Source organism: Gymnoscopelus braueri (genome assembly GCF_963280865.1).
Source record: "Gymnoscopelus braueri genome assembly, chromosome: 21".
NCBI classification, from domain to species: domain Eukaryota; kingdom Metazoa; phylum Chordata; class Actinopteri; order Myctophiformes; family Myctophidae; genus Gymnoscopelus; species Gymnoscopelus braueri.
The window spans coordinates 18485955-18506853 of record NC_137623.1 but is presented as its reverse complement, the minus strand read 5'-3'; the positions used below and the strand labels follow the sequence as shown (position 1 = coordinate 18506853).

At 41.2% G+C, this 20899-nt stretch overlaps 1 protein-coding gene across 1 annotated transcript in view; it reads left to right on the top strand.

Moving 5' to 3' along the window:
• Positions 1–16847, top strand: part of vstm2a (V-set and transmembrane domain containing 2A) — a gene marked incomplete at both ends in the record, with an annotated part of 39643 nt that extends 22796 nt beyond the window's left edge. Inside the window, 3 exons of the mRNA XM_080417428.1 lie at positions 10994–11044; positions 11414–11750; positions 16825–16847. Coding sequence (XP_080273554.1) covers positions 10994–11044; positions 11414–11750; positions 16825–16847 — 411 coding nt within the window. The remainder of the gene's footprint in view (positions 1–10993; positions 11045–11413; positions 11751–16824) is intronic.
• Positions 16848–20899: the final 4052 nt, after the last annotated feature.

Here is a 20899-nt window from a genome sequence, read left to right as displayed (position 1 = left end):
GTATTTCATAATACAAATGCATAATTTATCCTGCTGCATGTAAATACATCTATGGAGAGCAGCTCAAGCTGGATGTCTGAGAGAAAGGGGAAGAGAGAGAAAAGAGCAATTGAACAAGGGGAAGGGAGAGATTGAGGTTACGCATCAAGTGAGTTTTGTAACTTCAGTATGCTCTGTTTGACAACAACTGAGTGGCTTACCAAGTTTACGATGCTTTTCTTACTGGGGAAAACACTGGCATATTGTTTCACAAGCGACTGCAGTCTATTGTCATCAGGCAGGCGTGTGATGTGTGTGTGTGTGTGTGTGTGTGTGTGAGGGAGAGAGAGAGAGAGTGAGGGAGAGAGAGAGAGAGAGAGAGAGAGAGAGAGAGAGAGAGAGAGAGAGAGAGAGAGAGAGAGAGAGAGAGAGAGATAATGAGAACGAGAAAGAGTGTGTTGTTTACACTATTCTGAAAGCAATTTTTATTATCAATTACTCTGTTTTTATATGTTGGTTTATTGGACACTCACTGTAAGCGTCCCCGGCTGAATAAGGAGTGGTCTCTCAAACGGATGTTTATGGTTAACATTTATTCCAGTACACACCGTAAGAGCTATTGGTGGGAAAACAGAAAACAAAAAACAAAAAAAACATTACAAATGTGGCTAGTGACAAACATATTATCTGACAAAAATATACTGTAATATAGCCTAAAGCTATAAGAAATACAAAGTGACACACATCAATTAACATTTGTCAGTATGTCTGTGAGTTACAATTGACTATCAACTTGGTGAAAATATACAATGGACACAACTTAACATGGAGTGCAAATGACTCAATTTAGCAATAAAACCTTGTGCCCTCAGCCAGCTGCTTAAACAAAATAAACCTTTCGGAAAGAATATGGACATATGTTCTCTTAACGTTGTTTTCATTCATTACTGCAGTGTGCTTCTCTGTTGCAAAGACTCGAGCCGCAAGTACACATACTGGTCTATATCCTTCTGGTTTCTGCCATATGCAAAATAAAAGCTTTACAATAGCAGAGACAGCAATAAAACAATAAAAAGTAGAATAAGTCTTTCAATTATCTTTTGAGCAAAACATTGTGTCAGTTGAGACATCAATAATGAAACATAGCCTGTCCCACGTAAACAATTGAAGGACCAAAATAAAGTGACAATATATTAAACTTGGCAAAAATCCACAGTATTTTTATCTTTGTAAGTCCATTGGCTTGGCTAGTTTATGTTGATAACAGCGCCGTCCTCTGGCCAGGAAGTGCATCTTGTGGACCTTTCCACCAGACTTAATTCTGGTGAAACTTTCTTATGCAAGGCAAAGCTTAAATGGTTAGTTACACTCACTGTATTTGCCATTACCACTTAAACTGATTAATGAATCAGTTTAAGTACAATAGTCAACCTCTCATGAGAATGGAAACCCCAGTACACAGTTGGATACAATTAGAGTTAAAAACTCAAAACATCTCCAAATGAGAGTCAGTCAATGTTGTAATTAGAAAGCACTCAGTGAGTTGCACTACTGTGCTTTATGTCTTCTAACTTCCCACCCACTACAACCTAGAACTTTAACATAACCACAGCAAACTCTGTCAGTGATATTGTTATTAGAACTATGCCTATAGGATATCTGTGAGAGAGAGACACATAGGGGAGTACACCATACAACCACACAGGCCCTGTGTGGTCAGGCCAAGGGGCCGTGACAGTGTCCCTCTGAGAACACCTAACATTGGTCAAGCAAAGGCGCAGAAGGCCAAAGCTAAGAAAGCATACTCATCTACAACAGTAACACAGAAGAGGACTATAGAGTTGAATTGATCCCACAACAAGGCCGAAGTCTTAATACTGTAACAATGGACCCTTCGCTAAGCCCCACCCACTCCACTCTGTGACTGGTGGTGCGAAGTTAGTCACACCCAGGCCTGGCAGCGCCTGGCAAACTTTGCTTCTCACCCATTGACTTTCATGTTAAATGATGGCTTTTCACCTTAAAAATAATCGATCATTTCAGGAGCAAGAGCTTCAAAATCTCTTCTAAATCTAGTCAACAAGGCCTGCAGTAGGCTATGCACTGGACAAATGTGCATGACATTATTTCAATAAACTACAAACATGGGAAATGTTAGAGGGAGTAATAGCCATGGATACACGACGGTCGACTGTCACGACCGTCATGGATGAACTTCAACCTGGTGTTTGCACTTTCTCCATTTATGGCCCGTACATCTACATAAACGTTCATATTTCAAATATAAAGTGCTTATCCCATGGCCACGGATGTTACATGTATATACGGGCTCTCAGAAGTACCTGTATCATCCGTATTGTTTAATAAAAACCATTTTAATCTGATCAGTGGCCATTTTCTCTACATGCTTTCAACTGAGTGACCCTATAGACCATATTCACACGGCGGCCATATTGGAATTTAACATTGAAAGTGCCGCCACCCGGGGTGGCTACTTTCATTGACTTCATAGAAACATGGCCGCCGTGTGAATATGGTCTATTGGTTGGTAGGTGTATTGCACTCGAATACATTATGAGAAAATGGCCACTGATCGGAATTAAATGCTTTTCATTGAACAATACAGAATATAAGGGTACTTTTGAGAGTCCCGTGCATAATTTCAACATCCGTGGCCATGGGGTAAGCACTTTATATTTGAAATCTGAACGTTCATATAGATGTACGGACCGTAAATGGAGAAAGTGCAAACACCAGGTTAAAGTTGATCCATGACTGTAACAGGAGTTGTCATGTACCGCAGGGTAAGACTGCCAGGAGCAGTTAATAAATAGACGAACAAATGAATTAATATACTTTAACGTGCGGAATCCGAAACAGGCAGCGCTGTGATTCTGAATTTTGTTACGATTACAGTGATTAGTAGCCTATTATTGACACCACCTGGGCGAGTGAGTCGTATCGTGTAACTTTCCTGAAGAAGCTGTGTATGTGTTCAACAACACAGCCATTCAGCCTTGTAGTTCTGTTTAAGTGCAGATTTCAGCTTGGGAAAAGCAGCCTCAAACGGGTTTGGGTACGTGGTTCATAGTCACCATTGCGTTATCGTGGTATTCCTATTCTTGCTATTATGTTGGTGCAAATGATTGTGTGTGTGCGGGCGGGCGAAATAACATTGACAGCTATGGCAGGTGACGAAAGTTTGCCAGACCTATGCCAGGCTAACAACGGTTGCTAAGCTGGCATTGGACAATCGCTTTTGGGGTGGGGTTTAGCGAAGGGTCCATTGGCCACCTTGATCAAATACATTATGTAGCACTAGAGAAAACTGACATAGATCAAACACACCAATCAACTGCTGAAACTGTTCAAGACAATGAAGATGAAGAAGACAGACAAGCATTTGAACAAACCAGTCAATTACGAGGACTCCCATATGACACATTGCTTCAAGAAGATTTTTTTTTAGATGCAGACACTACATATTCAGTCGCCCCTGCAGAACACCAAAAACCACGCGCATTCTACCAAGACGACCCGTTCTACCAAGACGACCCGTGCTATTAAAATAGCACGGGTCTGCTGGCGGAGACTTGTGATCCGAGGAGCACATTTTCTAGTTATCTATACTTTTGCTCATGCCATGCATCTCTCTCTCTCTCTCTCTCTCTCTCTCTCTCTCTCTCTCTCTCTCTCTCTCTCTCTCTCTCTCTCTCTCTCTCTTATATAATCACATGGCATACCGCTTCAAATGCAATAAGTATTTTGACAATGTATAAGAAACATCACTGTCCATGGTCCTGAATTAACAGCACTGATTCATATTCATGTTTGAGTGCTGTTTATGCAGAGGGAGAAGAGACTGGGATCAAGCTTCGAATATTTTATGGGGGAAAACTTCAAAGAAGGTGTTTCGTTAATGTCGTCCCTATGACACTATGGGTAAAAAAGAAAAAGGAAAAAAACTGAGGGAGCGAGCTCTTGCCTGTTCATACTCACTTTGATGATGTAGAATATGTACACTGATGATGCTCTCACACACTGTATCCGATATGTTCCAGCTACATTTCACATGAACCGAACATGGCTGAAAAGTACTTTATTACATGAACAGTGTGTACCATTGACATGCTGCTACACTTACCCCTATAGTGTCCTTATTCTGGAGACGAAGATTCATTGAACACTACACAGCAGATCTACAAGCTCACAACATGCTGCATGTTACGATTATAAGTAGAATTGTATGGGCCGTGTCATGTTACCATGTTACCATGTTACCAATTACCATGTTACCATGTTACCATGTTACCATGTACCATGTTGCCATGTTACTGTCACAGTAACATGTTACTGTCATAAATACCATGTCAGTATCATGGTCAGTATCATGACAGTATCATGGTCAGTATCATGTGAGTATCATGGTCAGTATCATGTGAGTATCATGCCAGTATCATGGTCAGTATCATGTCAGTATCATGTCAGTATCATGTCAGTATCAGGGTCAGTATCATGGTCAGTATCATGGTCAGTATCATGCCAGTATCATGGTCAGTATCATGTGAGTATCATGCCAGTATCATGGTCAGTATCATGTCAGTATCATGTCAGTATCAGGGTCAGTATCATGGTCAGTATCATGGTCAGTATCATGCCAGTTTCATGGTCCTGATGAAGATACCATAGGATCGAAACGTTGAACGAACAGCAATAAAGTGGAGCTGAAATACCAGTGTTGCAGACTATTATTTTTTACAGTATCATGGTCAGTATCATGTCAGTATCATGACCTCATGACACGTATATTCTTCCCAAGGACGCAAGTCCATTCTTCGTGTTTTTCGTATTTAGAAAAGGCCACAATCTGTCTCTATTTATCTCTCCTTTATTCAACAACTTGCAACAGTGAGCGACAGATTTACCATTCAGTCTTCAGAAGTCTGAGGTGACCTGAAACATTACTCACAAATACATTCTGCAAACAGGAGTTCTGTTTGTTGTGCAGATTTATTTTGTTTAAATTACAAACTCTTGTTCAGTATGATCTGAAGATTTCATATCGTCCATAGCCTCTCCTTTCTCTGTACTTGTGCAGTGGTTATGAAACATCTTGTCAGATAAACCAGTAAACCACAGACTCTTGAAGTCTTATCTTACCATTAATGTGTTCTCAGCAGGCATTATGAATACCAAACTTTCCACAGCCTTTGCATAGATCATCAAAGGTCAGAACCAGTGATTGCTTCCCAGTGAAAGACAATCAGAACAACATGAGTGGATAGATTAATACTCCAAACTTCATGTAAGATTAATTTAGTGTGTAGGGGCCAGAGCAAATCCCCATTTGATTTATGGTCAATAACTGCGGGACACATTTTACAAGAAGTCCATTTGAGGATTGCATGAAGAATGGCAGCGTGACAGGGCACCAGGGCTTTGCAATAAAGAGAGACAAGAGATTGAAATTGAGATAGTACAGAGCACACTGTTCCTCTTAGCTCAGAAGGTGCTCATGCGTTAAAAATGAAATATATAAATGGGAAAGTAATGGGGAACTTGTTTCAGAGTGTCAATGGAAACTTTTGCCTAACTGTCAGAAACTCCAAACCCCTTTACCCAGGGGAACATTCGAAAGTGTGTATGAGTGCAGATTAAAAAGAAAGTCACTCTTCTTTGACACTTGAGACTTGATGAGAGAAATACAACCATGCAGTGTATTTTCTTTTCCTTTTTTTTTCTGCAAAAAAGCAAGCTGTAGCACCTTTTAATAGCACCATTGCATCTGTAGTTTCTTCAAGTGAGAAGTAAAACCTTTTTAATGGCAGATAACATTGCCGGACACACCACAGCAGACCTCCAAGTAGTCTATAAATGTCTAATATGTTCCATGATAAATGCCAGGATAGTGAATTGATATTGGAAATTCATTATGTAACAATTACCCTAATTGCATTTGTACAGTGCAGGATGATTAATGGCACTGCACTAATAAAATAACATCCTCTCTTTTATGGTTTTCAGAGTGACTGTAAAGCCGGAAGAACCATTTAGGGGAAGAGCGCTATAAAAATACGTTTTTATACAACGTAAGCTCTATAATACTTCTTTGTACGACTCATATCAAAAGCTTTTTGTATCATATATATTGCAACTCTGCGGCTAGATTACACACAAATGCTCTATGGGAGCTCCGATGCGGGGCGCATACCGTGAAGGTCATGCTTACCATGAAGGCTCAGTCATCGGCCTGGTTTGAATCCAACTCAAGGCCATTTGCTGCATGTCAAGATTAAAACATAAGTGTGAAATACAATCAAAATGAATGAGATAACCACACACTTTAAACCTAGCTAAAATTTGAAAGCAGTTTTGAAGTCTGCTTTTAAAAGAAGACACTGATGTAGCAGACCTTAGTTCAAGAATTCAATAGAGTAGGGTCTATTGTCTACCGTTGTTGTAGATAATACTGTTTGTGAATATTTGCTGGGACCTCTCTACAGATACTCTGGTAAAAGAGTAGACGTGGACTCCAAAGAATAGTTAATTTTTTGGTTGCCTTTTATAATGGAATTTCAACAGCACAGCTGCAGGAGAATGCAGAATAACATTGAATGGAGTGAGTGGCATTTCTGTAAACAGAATGAAAAAATCAACAGTACAGCTCAGGAAAATGCAGAATAACATTGAATGGAGTGAGTGGCATTTCTGTTAACAGAATGAAACAATAAAGTATACAATTACTTCAATGAATGTTAATGAATTAACAACATCATTTAGCTGCATCAATATTACAGAATGTACAGCATAAAAATGCCAAATCAAATGGCTATAAATCCAGCATGCCAAAGAGAACAGTATTTGAATTAGCATTCTGTATAATGTAACATAAAAACAAATAGTGCAATGTCACTGCTAATGCTAACACACTGCTCAGATGTACACACAATAGACACACTATGGCCTGAACAACGTCATGTACACTACACACATTATCTGCACATCACAAACATGCATGAGTTGTACAACTATTGCAACTTGCTCTTCACAAACGCTACAGACTTGAGGCACTGTGTATGTCCCTACCTGATTTCATTGCAAACTATTTAGGTCCCAACAGTGCTACCTAAGTGCCTGACTGAAAGTGAAACTAGAAAAAGTGCTCCTCGGAGCACAGGTCTCTGCCAGGTCAGGTAGGTTATTGTGGGCCAGCAATGTTTGGAATCCGCCAATCAGGATGGAATATAAAAAATCGGACGGAACCATCTTGATCACTTGACTATAGAGATAATGTGTACTGATTTGCATGATGTTTGGACAAAATTTGCATGTGTAAAAAATAAAAATCTTCAATGTAGTGCGAATATGCGTGCAAAGTTCCACCGCAATCGGACACTGCTTTCATGATTTGCAGCATTTTGTTGAAAACGGGCCACTCCTGCAAACTTTATCAAAATCAAACAGATCCATCTTGATCACATGACTATAGAGATCATGTGTACCGATTTGCGTGAAATTTGAATAAAATCTGAAGGCTTAATCTCAAAAATTGTGTTTTACATAAGTCGGCCTCCTGGTGGCGCTATAAAAGGCTAATGTGAAAAATGCAGGGCAGATGTTTTTCCTTGGCCTCTAGGGAGTATGCATGCAAAGTTTCACGCAGATCGGTGCAGTTATAGATAAAAACGCAAATCGGCCTTTTATAGCGCCACCATGAGGCTGATTTGAACGTTTTCAAGTTGCATTTCTTCCTCGGCCTAGTGGGAATGAGCGTGTGAAATTTCACGGAAATCGCATGCTGCATTCATGATTTGAGGCATTTAGTTCAAAACGGACCAATCCTGCAAACTTTGGAAGCCAACCGTAGCCAGTCAGGATGGAATATGGAAAATCAGACAGATCCGTGTTGATCACATGACTATAGAGATACTGTGTACTGATTTGCGTGATGTTTGGATACAATCTGTAGGAGCAATATAAAAAAATGGGTTTTGCACAAATTGGCCACCTGGTGGCGCTATAAAAGGGCCATGTAAAAAAATTGGGGCAGAGGTTCTGAATTGGCATCCAGGGAGTGTGTGTGCACAGTTTCGCAGCGACCTGACCAACGGTGCCGGAGATTAGCTGTTCACAGACAGATGGACACACGGACGGACACATGGAAGGACGGACACACGGACGGACAGACAGGGGGTAAAACATGCTCTTTCGCCATGCCTTTCGGCCTGGCGGAGACAAAAATGTGCTGTCCTGAAAAACGTAATTTATAACAACTTTAGTGACCAAAGGTACCATAAGATTTAGAATGTATTCTAGATTGAGGGAGGAAACCCTTATCCGACGATCTAAGGGATCTGGTTGGTGCATATTCACTGAGCATGTCAAAAATATAGGAAGGAGCAAAGCCGTTCATAGATTAAAATATTATTATTATTATTATTTTTTAAATAAGAATGAAATAACATAACCCTAACATAACCCTAACCCTAAAACTGAAATAAAGTAACCAAAAACCGAAAAGAATCTAATAAAATCCAGCCAAAAAACGCTTTTTTTTTCCCGATTTCAGCGCCCGCAGACTTTGCGCGCGGCCGTTCTCCCCCAGCCTCAAGCCATACCTCCGCCCCAGGGAGCAGGGGGTGGGCACTTCAACTTGAGGTCGCCCTGAGGCACCACTTAGTGCTAATCTGGCCCTGCCTACAGTACTAAGAGAATCTCTGTTTTGTTAAGATTTAGCTGTAAAACATGTTGGTCATCCAGGCTTTGATATCAGAGATGCATTGGATGAGGTCATTCACTGGACTTTATTATTGTCTATGCTAGCTTTAAGGCCATTAACCACTCTGACCGGGCAGTTCCTGCACTGTATATTTGACACTAAAACCAGACTGATAAACATCAAACAACTTTTGGTGTGACAGATACATGTAATTGTTTGTGAAACTGTTCTCTCTCTCTCTCTCTCTCTCTCTCTCTCTCTCTCTCTCTCTCTCTCTCTCTCATAGCCCTTTATGGTTGCTTTCAAGGAACACTTCACTGAACAAAATAATGAGTATACATAATCTCACATCTAGCATCAAGCCACCCACAGCAGGAACACGCAACAATCAGTTTGATTGGAGAGTTTCATGACTTTGTCCAATGAATAGTATGTGGTCATACAGTGCACACTATGTGGCTGCTTGCCGTAAATACATCTCAGTGAAATGATTAGACCATAGAACATATTTGTCAGGCGCGAGCAAGGGGAATAAAGCTTTCTTTCGGTAAACAAGTCATTGCAATACCAACCACACAATGATCTACAAAGCATAAGCAAACATGATTGCAGTGGTGGAAAGTAACTAAGTACATTTACTTAAGTACTGTACTTAAGTACAATTTTGAGGTATTTGTACTTTACTTGAGTGTTTCCAATTTCCAATACTTTTACTTCTACTCCACTACATCTCAGAGGCAAATATTGTACTTTTACTCCACTACAATTATTTGAAAACGTACTAGTTACTAGTTACTTTTCAGATATAAATTATGATATTATAAAACATACATTAACCACTTTAGCCCTATTTTATAGCTAGGCTATTTGAAAATAGCCGATCTACAAGCTCACAACGCGCCGTGATGCGACGCGTTGTGAGCTTGTAGATCTGCTATTTTCAAATATTTTAGTACTTTTACTTTTGGTACTTTAAGTACATTTTGATGCCAATACTTTTGTACTTTTACTGGACTTTTACTTGTAACAGAGTATTTTTATATTGCAGTATTGGTACTTTTACTTAAGTAGAAAATTTGAGTACTTTTTCCACCACTGCATGATTGTGCATCTGCCAAATACATTGGCCATTTTATCCAAGCTAAGTAAATGAGACGGAACTGAGATTATTTCACTGTGTTCTTATGAATGCAGACACCAGTGTGTTAGGACGGATGTCTTTCATCCACACGCGCCTTCCTTCGTCAGACATCTTTACACGAGCATCTTTACATGCAGCCGCCACGCACCACCATTGATGACTGGGGTGATCTGTGCTGAGGTGTTGAACAATCAATGACACCTCAACACAATTTGACACAATAGAGGAAGGCAGGTCCTATTATGAAGAAAGTGAAGACGTAAGGGGTTCGTACCCACACAGACAGGGAAAAAACAATGGCTCCTAATCCTGATCATTAATCACCTTTCCGCTGAACGCCCATAAGTGCAGGCCTCTCTGAGGTAATAACAGAACTTGATAGGACGCTCTGCACTGTGGCTGTTCACAAGTGGTTGTCTTGTATCTTCTGTGCCCTTTCTCCAGGGCCTCCTGTGCAGCCATTGAGCGTTTATCTTCCCTGTAGGTGGTTATCGCACAACCAGGCCAGCGAAAGAGCCTATTCTGCTTCATGGCTCCTGCTTCCCTTTAGTTCTGTATTCAGCAGACATTTTTATTTAGTTTGCATGGGCATGAGTCCATTTGACCTCCCACGTGGGATTAGTAAATTAGACCCTCTAAAATCAATGTCCAGTCAGTGACGAAGGCTGTATGTTGAGTGTTTGTGGCTGTGCCAAAAAAATATGCCATCAGCGCTGTGTGTGTCTGTCTGTCTGTCTGTCTGTCTGTCTGTCTGCGTGCGTTCGTGCGTGCGTGCGTGCGTGATGTATGTTTCAAGCATTTGTCAGTTTTGTCAAAGCACACTCCAGTTTCAACCTGTTCTCTTCAAGTGGCTACCGACTCTCTGTAATCTAATCTAATAGCTCTTGCGGAATCAGAAAATAACAGTGGCATCGTGAAAACCCTGAATTGTCTATTTTGAGAGGGTTGAGTATTTAGAATTTATGTATTACCTCGTCTACTGAGCCAGAGGGGGGCATTGTTTATTGATTGATGAGGGTAAGGGGTTCTTGAAAATGTCTGCTGTTGAAATGACACTCTTTTAAAGCTCTACCAGACTACTGTCATTTTTCTAATCCCCCCCCCCTCTCTCTCTCTCTCTCTCTCTCTCTCTCCCTCTCTCTCCACATTCTCAGATGGAAATGACACAAGAGCCAGATCCTGATGATGAGGGGACAAAAATAAGTGTAAGTTCAGCCCATAAGCAGGGTTAGGGTTCACCTTAATCCTAAACCTACTGTATGTTATAACCCTGACCTAACACAAATAGTCGAATACCTTTTCTGTTTTTATTTTTATAAATAGTTTTTAATTGATATAGCTGCATATTTTCATCTGGCACGATTCTTTAATGTTCAAAAAGAACAAAAGCAAACCTTGAATAATGTATATAGGTAGCTACATTTAAAATTGAGACAATTCACTTGATAATCGACATTCCCTGCAAGAGTTAAATTAACTCTGGATTCTGCTGAGTGTCTGAACTGCCAAGGTGCACCAATCAGGAAACATTTGTCAATGATGTCGTTTGTTTCCCCTCTAAATTGTCCCGTCAGACCGTAAAGGTGCAAGGCAACGACATTTCCCACAAGCTGCAGCTCTCCAGGGTTGGTAAAAGCGACGAGGGCCTTTATGAGTGCCGGGTGACTCGCGCCAACTACGGAGAGATCGCCGAGTACAAGGCCCAGGCCTGGCTGAAGGTCAATGCCACAGCCTGGCCTCGCCGGCCAGCACCGCCCGCCAAGAAGAGCTCCCCGCTCCACTTGACGGACAAAAAGCCCAGGAAGTCCAACTCTCCTTTTGGACAGGACAGCATGAATTCCGACCAGAGGGTGGAGTCCACTTCCTCCTCCCACACGTCCTCTAAGACGGCTCAACACAACCCAAGCTCAGGTAAGCTCCTGATAGTTGGTGTCATAGCTAGGGATGGATGCCGGTTCTCGGTGCCAATTCGGCCCCCGGAGCCATTTGGGATGGTGCCAGACCGGTGCCCGCGTGACGTAGAATTCGGTGCTGCAATACGGCACCTAGACAGAGAACATAGGCCTGAGCTGTGGGCTATGGGATCACAACGGCAGGCACCCTCGCTGCATTAAGAGGGAGATGTGTGTCACATTTTAATCATGTAAACATGCTTCTTTGATTGATGAATGGCCCAAACTACACAGTTTACCAAGAGGACATCTGACGACGTTGTCAGCTGTCCGTCTGATACAAACTCTGCAGCCGCACTGAGGCGCTCCCCCTCCTCCTCTCACTAACAGAGTTTAGTTTTGCTCCTCGGAGCACAGATCCCCGCCAGGCCAGGTTGCCTACAGGGCCAACAATTATAGGGTTCCATCTGTGTCAGTGATTTTGTATGAATTAAAGAGATTGTTATGTTCATGGTTTGGCTTAGACTTTATATAACACACCATTATGCACTTCTCCACCAAAAAAAAAAGAAATAGTTGGTGAAAAAATATAATACAAATAAATATATTCTAAAAACTCACGGTAATGAGCTCAAACCTGTGGTAAAAGAAATAAGCCATTAATGTCATTGACTCATTTTTTCCCCCTTTTTTTATTGAAAAGGAGCCGGTACCGTTTTAAAAGCACCGATTTAGCACCGGAATTTGATAAAACCCTTAGGATACTCATCCCTATAGTCATAACAGAAAAAGACAGGTTGTCTGCCCAGTTCTTAGTAGCAACAGAATCAAGCATGCATACTATGTATGTGGTGGACTGCAAGTATCTATTGGACTGTTCTGACTTGCAAAAAAAGACGTTGGATTGTGACATGAGGTGAGCGCACTGTAGCATGTATCAACAATTCACTTTCCCAAGGATTAAGGTGGCCACATACAGAGTCCAACCGAAAAATAACAATTGAGTTATGAACGCCAGACCCCACCCACTCAGTAATCGGCCCATGGGCTATAGCTCAATGAATCTTCCTAGCAACACCGCAGCATGTTTTGTCGCTCGAGCCACTGAACCTGTGTACAGTCAGTGCTGGAACAGGTCCTGGATCTACCTCCTACGTGCTGTGACAAATTTGTCTCAGAGGTATGAAGTTTTTTCAATTTCTAGGTGTTAGTACCGGCTCCTGGAGGTCGGCTTGTGACTAGTACCTACAGTAATCTCATCAGCCAACCTCCCTTCAAAACGATCTGCTTTCACTGCTGGCATAATGAAGCCTTGGGCAGCATGCGGAAACTAAAATAAATATATTGATTGATTGATTGACTTCTTTAGTGACATATTTGCACGTACAAGTAAAAAAAAAAACCTGCATTTAGTCAAAAGGATGAACACAAGAAAGCTGGAAGGCTTATTTCCATTGTGGTCCTTTCAAAGATGGTTCAATACACAACAGTGATACATATAAAAGTGATATATCTAGATGATGTTACAATTGGGGCATAGTTATGAATAGGTCCTTCCATCATTCAGCCAGCTTTTGTGTGAAGAATCACGTCCACCTTGAATCATTCAGCCGTCTTTTGTGTGAAGAATCACGCCCACCTTGAATCATTCAGCCGTATTTTGTGTGGAGAATCACGCCCACCTTGGATCATTCAGCCGTCTTTTGTGTGAAGAATCACGCCCACCTTGAATCATTCAGCCGTCTTTTGTGTGAAGAATTACGCCCACCTTCTCACCAACGTCTGACTAATCACAGTAGCCAAACTTTCTTCGGCTATAGAACATCTGGTGCAAAGTTTTGAGAGTGCACAAGTTCTGAATGACGATATTTTGTAATTATTGCCTACCCAGCCAAACAGAAATCGGAGGTCGGTTGGAAGTAGTGGGCTTTAGACTGAACGTTGAATGTCAAAGATAAATTATGTGATGAAAGGGTCTGCATCACAGGAGTTCCTTCATCCCCTACTGATGGCAGTTGAGAGCAATCCACTAGAGCTTAATGAAAAAAGCACATCACTAATATCTCCAAGACACTGAAAAGGTTTCACACCGATTAGTCCAGCGGGATTCTGACTCATGGACAGCGGCGAAAACATAATCCCCACCCCCGGCCGTTCCGGACTGGCGGAGATAATAAACTAAGGATGTGTGCACGAAATGAGTCCCAGGGTCCTCTGTTTTCTTTTTCTTTGTCTGATTACCAAATGAACACAGCACCGCTTCTCCCCGTGCACATATGCCAATCATTTCCCTGGAGGTCAGTCGGATTCAGACGTGCACAAAACTGTTTGTGCTCGCAGATAGCCCCGTGCACCCCAAAGCCAAAGACAGAACCAGAGAGATATTACTTGCTGCTGAATAGAGACAAAAAGTTGGATAATCCCCAGGGCTGCAGAATAGATTATGAGGCAGCCAAATTATGCTGACAACTGTGTCGCAGCTAGTGCTCTGCGTGGCCCGCCTTGACACTGATAAATGCCTCCGCCGTGGCTGCCCTCAGCTATTTCCCAAAGCGTCTGAGGGTCGATGGAGTTCCTTTGTCACAGAGAGAGCGTTGAGTTTGAGGCTGATGAACAAAAATGAGCACAACAGGCTCGCTTGAAATTAAAGTGTTTCTTGCTTTTCTGCACCTCTGCATCCGTAAACAAGGAGTGGCTCACTGCTGCTCTGCAGTGCTAAGTCAGCTGCGGTTGCCCCCACCACCACCACTACCACTGCCATGAACCCTGATTGCATAACCATTTGCCAAGTAAATTACAAAAAAAACGACATCATTACCGACATTGATGTAGACAATTCCTACATCCTTTTAACCCATTAAGACCTGAGGTCGATTCTACAAATGCCTTCTAAATCAGTAGTTCTCACACTTTCCAGATTTTTTTTTTTTGTTGCAGATGTTGCAGATGTGCAAGCCTGCAGCGCGGCACGAAGTGGCGTGCATTGAGCTTGTATATATGTTATGTTTGACTAGCCAACGCAACAATCTGGAATGACATGGATGCATTCCCTGTTTTAATGGGTTAAAATATGTTTGAATTAATTACGTTTTAAGAGAACTGCGACTGAGGCACTGTTCCTGCAGGTGGACAGGAGCAGGAGGCCCCACGTTCAATGGACACATTCATGCTATTCAAGTACATTTACTGAATCACTCATTTTGTCATTTGGTGTTAATGCCCCCATAGTACAGATACAGCACTAACATGAGGCAAATGTTAGTAAACCTATTGATACATATGTCAGACTGTGGTATAGGTTCAAAGAGCAGATTGTGTGCATATCCTGTACCTGTATTTAGGCTAGGTGTAGGACACCAAGGCAAGAATCAGAATAGGAGGTTAGGACATCCGCACACTGGTTTAGACCTTCCAAACAATTGTATTAATGGCGCAACGTTTTGACCTTATAAGTCTTCACCAAGCAAATGTTTTACTGACAGACAAAGGGATATATATACAAAAATAATTGGCCAATGACAATATAGTACCTGGGAGTCAGAAGAAGCACACCAGGAAACTCAATCACTGGGACAAAGTACCTGTCTCTCCACCCCTCAGATGAGTGCTCAATGCCTGGGCAGAAAATAGATAGACAATAACAATAGTAGAGTATTGTAACATTCTGAAAAATCAACAATAAAAACATTTTTAAAATCTTGAATAGGGGTTTACAAAAATAGTACGGCATGACAAAACATCCAACATGACATATACAGTATAGGCCTATCCATATGATAGTTTTTTTTTTGTTAGTGTCTCTGGTGAGAGTCAAACAAGGGATCTTCTGAGTAACGGGTAGACCAACCACTAGACTAATCCAAAATAAGGCCCTGAAGGCACAAAAACTAAATAACCGAGAGGAAAGGCTTCATATCGAATTCCTGGCTGATTTAGACCATCAGGAGACATGTATTGAGGAAATAAATCCAATAGGTCTCACATAGGAGAAGTAACGTTTTGAGATCTCCACCTCTGGTTTAGCTTGATTATCTGACTGGGCGGAGTCTATGGTCTGGAGCCAGGCTACCTCTGGGAGGCTTTTCAACCTTCTCCACTCCAATTTAACGCAAATTATTGAGATTATGAGCAGACTTTTTTAAATGAGCAGCAACAGGATTACATTCATCGCCAGTTCATGGGCCTATACTACTCCTATATTCACTAATCCTGGTGCGCAGAGCCCGGGATGTCTTGCCCACATACTGTATGCCAACCCACCAGGACAACGGATTAGAATTAGATACACCACATGTGTGGTGCTACATGCAATAGCACCACGTATCCCGGCTGCGGTGTGACAATGACCAAAAACGCTGCATTTTTTTGTGTACATTGCACACAATTGCCACATATAGTTTCCATATGGTACAACTGGATACCCAATTCAAGTTGGGAGAATGTTTGAACACAAGTTCTTGCTTTTCTGGGAAAACTTTTTTCAACCTCGGGTCGGACTGGATAATATGACTTGAATGCAGCACATAAGAGGGCTGTTACAGGGTTCCTTTTTATGTTTTTGGGACGCAGGCAATCTCTTTGTGTTATATGGTCAAAGCGCTCACTGGCTGCATCCACCCACTCTTTTTTAAAATATAACCTCAACTGAGAAATCTCTTAGACAGGTTTGTGGCTTTGTTTTGCATCCTCACACTACATTCCACGAACCCGGTTGAATTGGCTGTCTGGTAGACGTTTAACCAATGGTGGTGGGTGAAAACTATCACCTCTTAGGAGGGAGTTACGGTCTGTGGGCTTGCGAAACAAATCAGTTTGAATAGTATTGTCCCTTTTGTACATCGAGGAAGCTTATGCGCTCCCTATTAAATTCCAATGTGAACTTAAGATGGCCAATGTCCATTAAAGAAATTTAAATAATTATGAAACTATGTCAATTCCTCCACACTGCAATTCATAATCACAAAGATGTCATCAATATATCGTCTATATAGCAGCATTTTAAAACTGTGGGATAGGGCCTTTGGAAGTCCTTGTGTGCATAAAGAAAACGTCAAGACATTCCTCTGTGTCTTCACATGTTCCCTTCCCTGCAGTCAAACAGCTAGCCGTCATTTAGTCAGCTATAGCAGCCAGACAGTTAGTCGTTCAGCTTGTCAGTGACACACAGCCAGTCATTGCTTGGACAGCCGACCAGGCGTGGAGCCAGTTGGCAAGCAGGGTGGCAAGCCAGTCTGTCACAGAGACAGCCCAGTCAGCTGGCCAATCAGAGGGGACCACAGAGGTTCAAGACTCTGTAGAGGCCCTGAGATGCTCCGGGGTTTCACCTTGTTGACTCAGTTGTCTCAATAGTCTGTTACCTCACAGACGTTTTGTGACCTGAAAAGCAGAATTCAAATCAGTTCAGCATCCGTCAAGGCGTTATTACATCCTTATATTTTGTTTGCGCAAATCCCTTTTCCAACTAATTCAATGGCCCTTTGTTTTTCAACCTGATCTCACAGAAAATGTGTAGGTGGAGTAACAAAAACGAATGCACCTTTTCCTCGTTTGTTATTGAATAAATCAAAGGGCTCTGCTCTGTGTATGTGCGTGTGCATGTGTGTGCGCGTGTGCATGTGCAAAAAAAACTATATCGAACAACTTTTTAATAATGATATTGAATGTTCACTAATAATTATTCTGGATGTATATTTTAAGCAACATCTAACATCTCCAGCTCCAGATTAATTTCACCCCTTTCATTTAGTCAAACCTTAATTTAGTTAGGTAAGCAATACCTTCAGAAGCAACCTAATTAATTGGGTGGTCGAGACTAGAGTGTACAATAATAATGCTTTAGAAGGAAGAATCAATGTTTTCAATTGAGAGGACCTTCAATTAGTTAATGAAAAACCTGAGGCAAAGACTCATGACTCAGGACAGTCTGCCATGTCATCAAGGAATGAAAGAACAATATTATACAGATATTGTGAAAATAGTGTAAATCCAATTAATATACATTGTGTGTGAAACACTGCAGTGGAGTTTGTCTTTCCAGGCAAATGGGTTGATTTCATCATGAATCAAAGAAAACATTTTTTTGGGCAGGAGTGTCTGAGGGCTCTAGCTGTAGCCCTCACCCAGTGACAGCTGCTATGCTTGCACCTTGTGTGTGTCTGTGATGCCACATAGGTTGGGGTTAGGGTTAGGCTTGGACATTTAGAGGTTAGGTTTAGGGATTAGAGATAGAGTAATGCCTGATTTATTCTTGATTGCGCGCTGTTGTTGTGCACCGGAAAATTGCCACAATGTGTCGTGCTTGCGATGCGTTGTGAGCTTGTAGATCTGCTATTTTTCGGCTTTAGGCTTACGGTTAAAAATGGCAATTTAAAAAATGTGTGTGTGTGTGTGAGAACAAACACAAGTATTTGTATTTTTCACTGTCTGTACCTTCTCTTTACAGGTGCAAGAACATCATTCAACTATGGATTGGCACTTCTTCTCCTGGCTTGTGGTTTGGCAAAGGATGTATTGTTATACTTTCAAGAACTGGCTTGATGTGCCCGTTCCAGATCTCCCCCTCTCTCTCTCTCTCTCTCTCTCTCTCTCTCTCTCTCTCTCTCTCTCTCTCTCTCTCTCTCTCTCTCTCTCTCTGTTATTTTGCACCGAGTGGACAGCACAGTTGACCCTCACCTCCCAGCTACTTGCACCCAGCAGCACATTCTCATTCGCCGTTGCACACAGCTGTCAGCCCATTGGATTACGTTATTGTACAGATCACTTTCTGAGGTACAGCATTCCTGATGTGGAAAAGAGGACACTGTTGGACGTTGCTCATGGAAGAATGACCATGTCTCAATCTCCCCTGTTGTGCCATGTGTTCATTGCGTATAAGTGAGAGTCCTGATGAAATGAATTGGTATTATAAGTGACATATAATCCCTGAAAGTCTACAGCCACTAATGTATATAATTTGAAATACAAACCTGGACTTCAGGCGCTTGCACACTGGTCCGTATTTTTCACCCGAAATTCATCGCACGTAAAAAAAAAAACTCGTATTGTCCATCACTTTTACCCACTGTTTACCCATTTCCGTCTGTCATTTTTTTTCAGACCAGATTAGATTTTCTGCGTTTTTCACATTGTGTTTTGAGGTTTTAGCATACAGCCTATGGATTGAGGAGAGGCTCATAGCACGCACTTTCCCTATGTCCGTCGCCGTTCAGGATCAATCGCAGGGGTCTTCTTCTTAACCCATTATAGACCTGAGGCCGATTCTACGAATGCCCTCTAAATCAGTAGTTCTCACACCTTTTTTCAAAAATGTTCAAAAACAGCAGATGTTCAAGCTCGCAGCACGGCACTGTGAGCTTGTATATCTGCTATTTTCTAATAGCCAACGCAAAAATCAAAAATGACACAAATGCTTTCCCGGTTTTAATGGGGTTAATGTGGCAGTATAGCAAAACATCTCCTTGATCATAGCGATCTCAGATTGGACCCAATATTTCATTTTCATTTTTGTGTTCAACAAGTGAGAGGACCACACAATCACCACCACTGCTTGATGACTGCAAGATCCTTTTACAGTACAGTCCATGAAAGCTTAGACTTAACCCATATAGACCTGGAAAGCATCTGTGGGCAGAGACCTCTTATCTCCATTTCCCTAACTTTTTGTGTGTTTTTTTCGTAAATGAGTGCCCTACTTGATCATACTACAGTGTCCCACAAAAGTACCTAAAGTAGCAGATTTACAAGCTCAAACGCGTTGAGCTTGTCGATCTGGTACTTTTTCTGTTTTTGAATTTCAATCCTGAAGAGTAACAGTTTTGGACATGAATGTGAGATGAGATGAGATCATGAGATGATTTGTAAAATCGGTTAAAGCTATAATTCGTGAATATAATGATGGAGAGAGGTAATTGCAACTGTAATACCTAGGATTCGTACAAGGGTACTTGTCAACCACTAAGGTGTGTCCTACCCAACTCCATGGGTTTAAATTAGGGGTGTGCCGATATATCGTCCCGCGATATATCGCGATACGTTTTCGTGACGATATGTATCGTTTTGAAATTATTATTATTATATTTTTTACAATAATAATAATCAGGCATGCAAACAGCCCCGAGGTGAAAATGTTGACAACATGTTTTTTTTTTTTTTCGGGTCAGGTGTCACACTATTGCCCTATTTGGATTCAAAACGGCTATTGTAGCTGAAAAGCTACAAGTTTGCATGTCTGAATAATGCAAAAACTGAATTATTTGTTTGCATTTGCTTTTTTTCTCCCCCATATATTTTCATAATAAAAAAGTGTGTATCGTATCGTATCGTATCGAAATCGTATCGAAGTTGTGAGCCCAATATCGTATCGTGTCGTTTCGTGAAATTAGTGTATCGGCACACCCCTAGTTTAAATGTCTCAATGGAAGAGTAGGGGGGCTGCAAATGATTAAGACAGTATTTGATAGTTTGGATGGTGAAGTGAGGTACAATGCAACCTAGAATATATATTTTGTTTATTTTTTAACATCATAGAGCTCATTGCAGTGTATTTTGTATCCATCCACAGCATTTATAAACTAAACGCTTTGACAATCTGACCCAAACACAGGCCAAAGTGTTTGGATTCATATTGCAGCAGTTAACTTCATATCAGATCTACAGTATGAACTAAGCAGTCCATCTTGTTGCTCCCCTTTTCCACGTGTTTCTATTCCTATTCACTGTGCAAATTGTATGGGAATATTTGACCTTAATTGTCTTTTCATCAGATGGTAAATTGTGTTCTCTACATCATCAATGCTTAAGTTTTATACACTTGTTTATGAAACAGTTCAACATGTATCTATACACCAAGTAGTATCCAACATAAGTATCATGCAACCAAAGACAGAAACAATTCATATATAATGGTATATATTAATGACTGGTATCATTATTCCTTGCCCTTCGATGTTATCAGTTGATGCCCCACATTATTTATATTCAAACAGGCAACCATTAATAGAATGATAAATTATGTCCACATATGTAGAAACGTCAAATCTTGAATGAGGATGATTGCAATTTACACACATTATTATTACAACATCGTGTGTTTGCTTTCAAAAGCCAATAATCCCTTCAAGCTTTCATTTGGCTTCAAAGACAAAGAAAATTTATATCTCCCAGATTTCC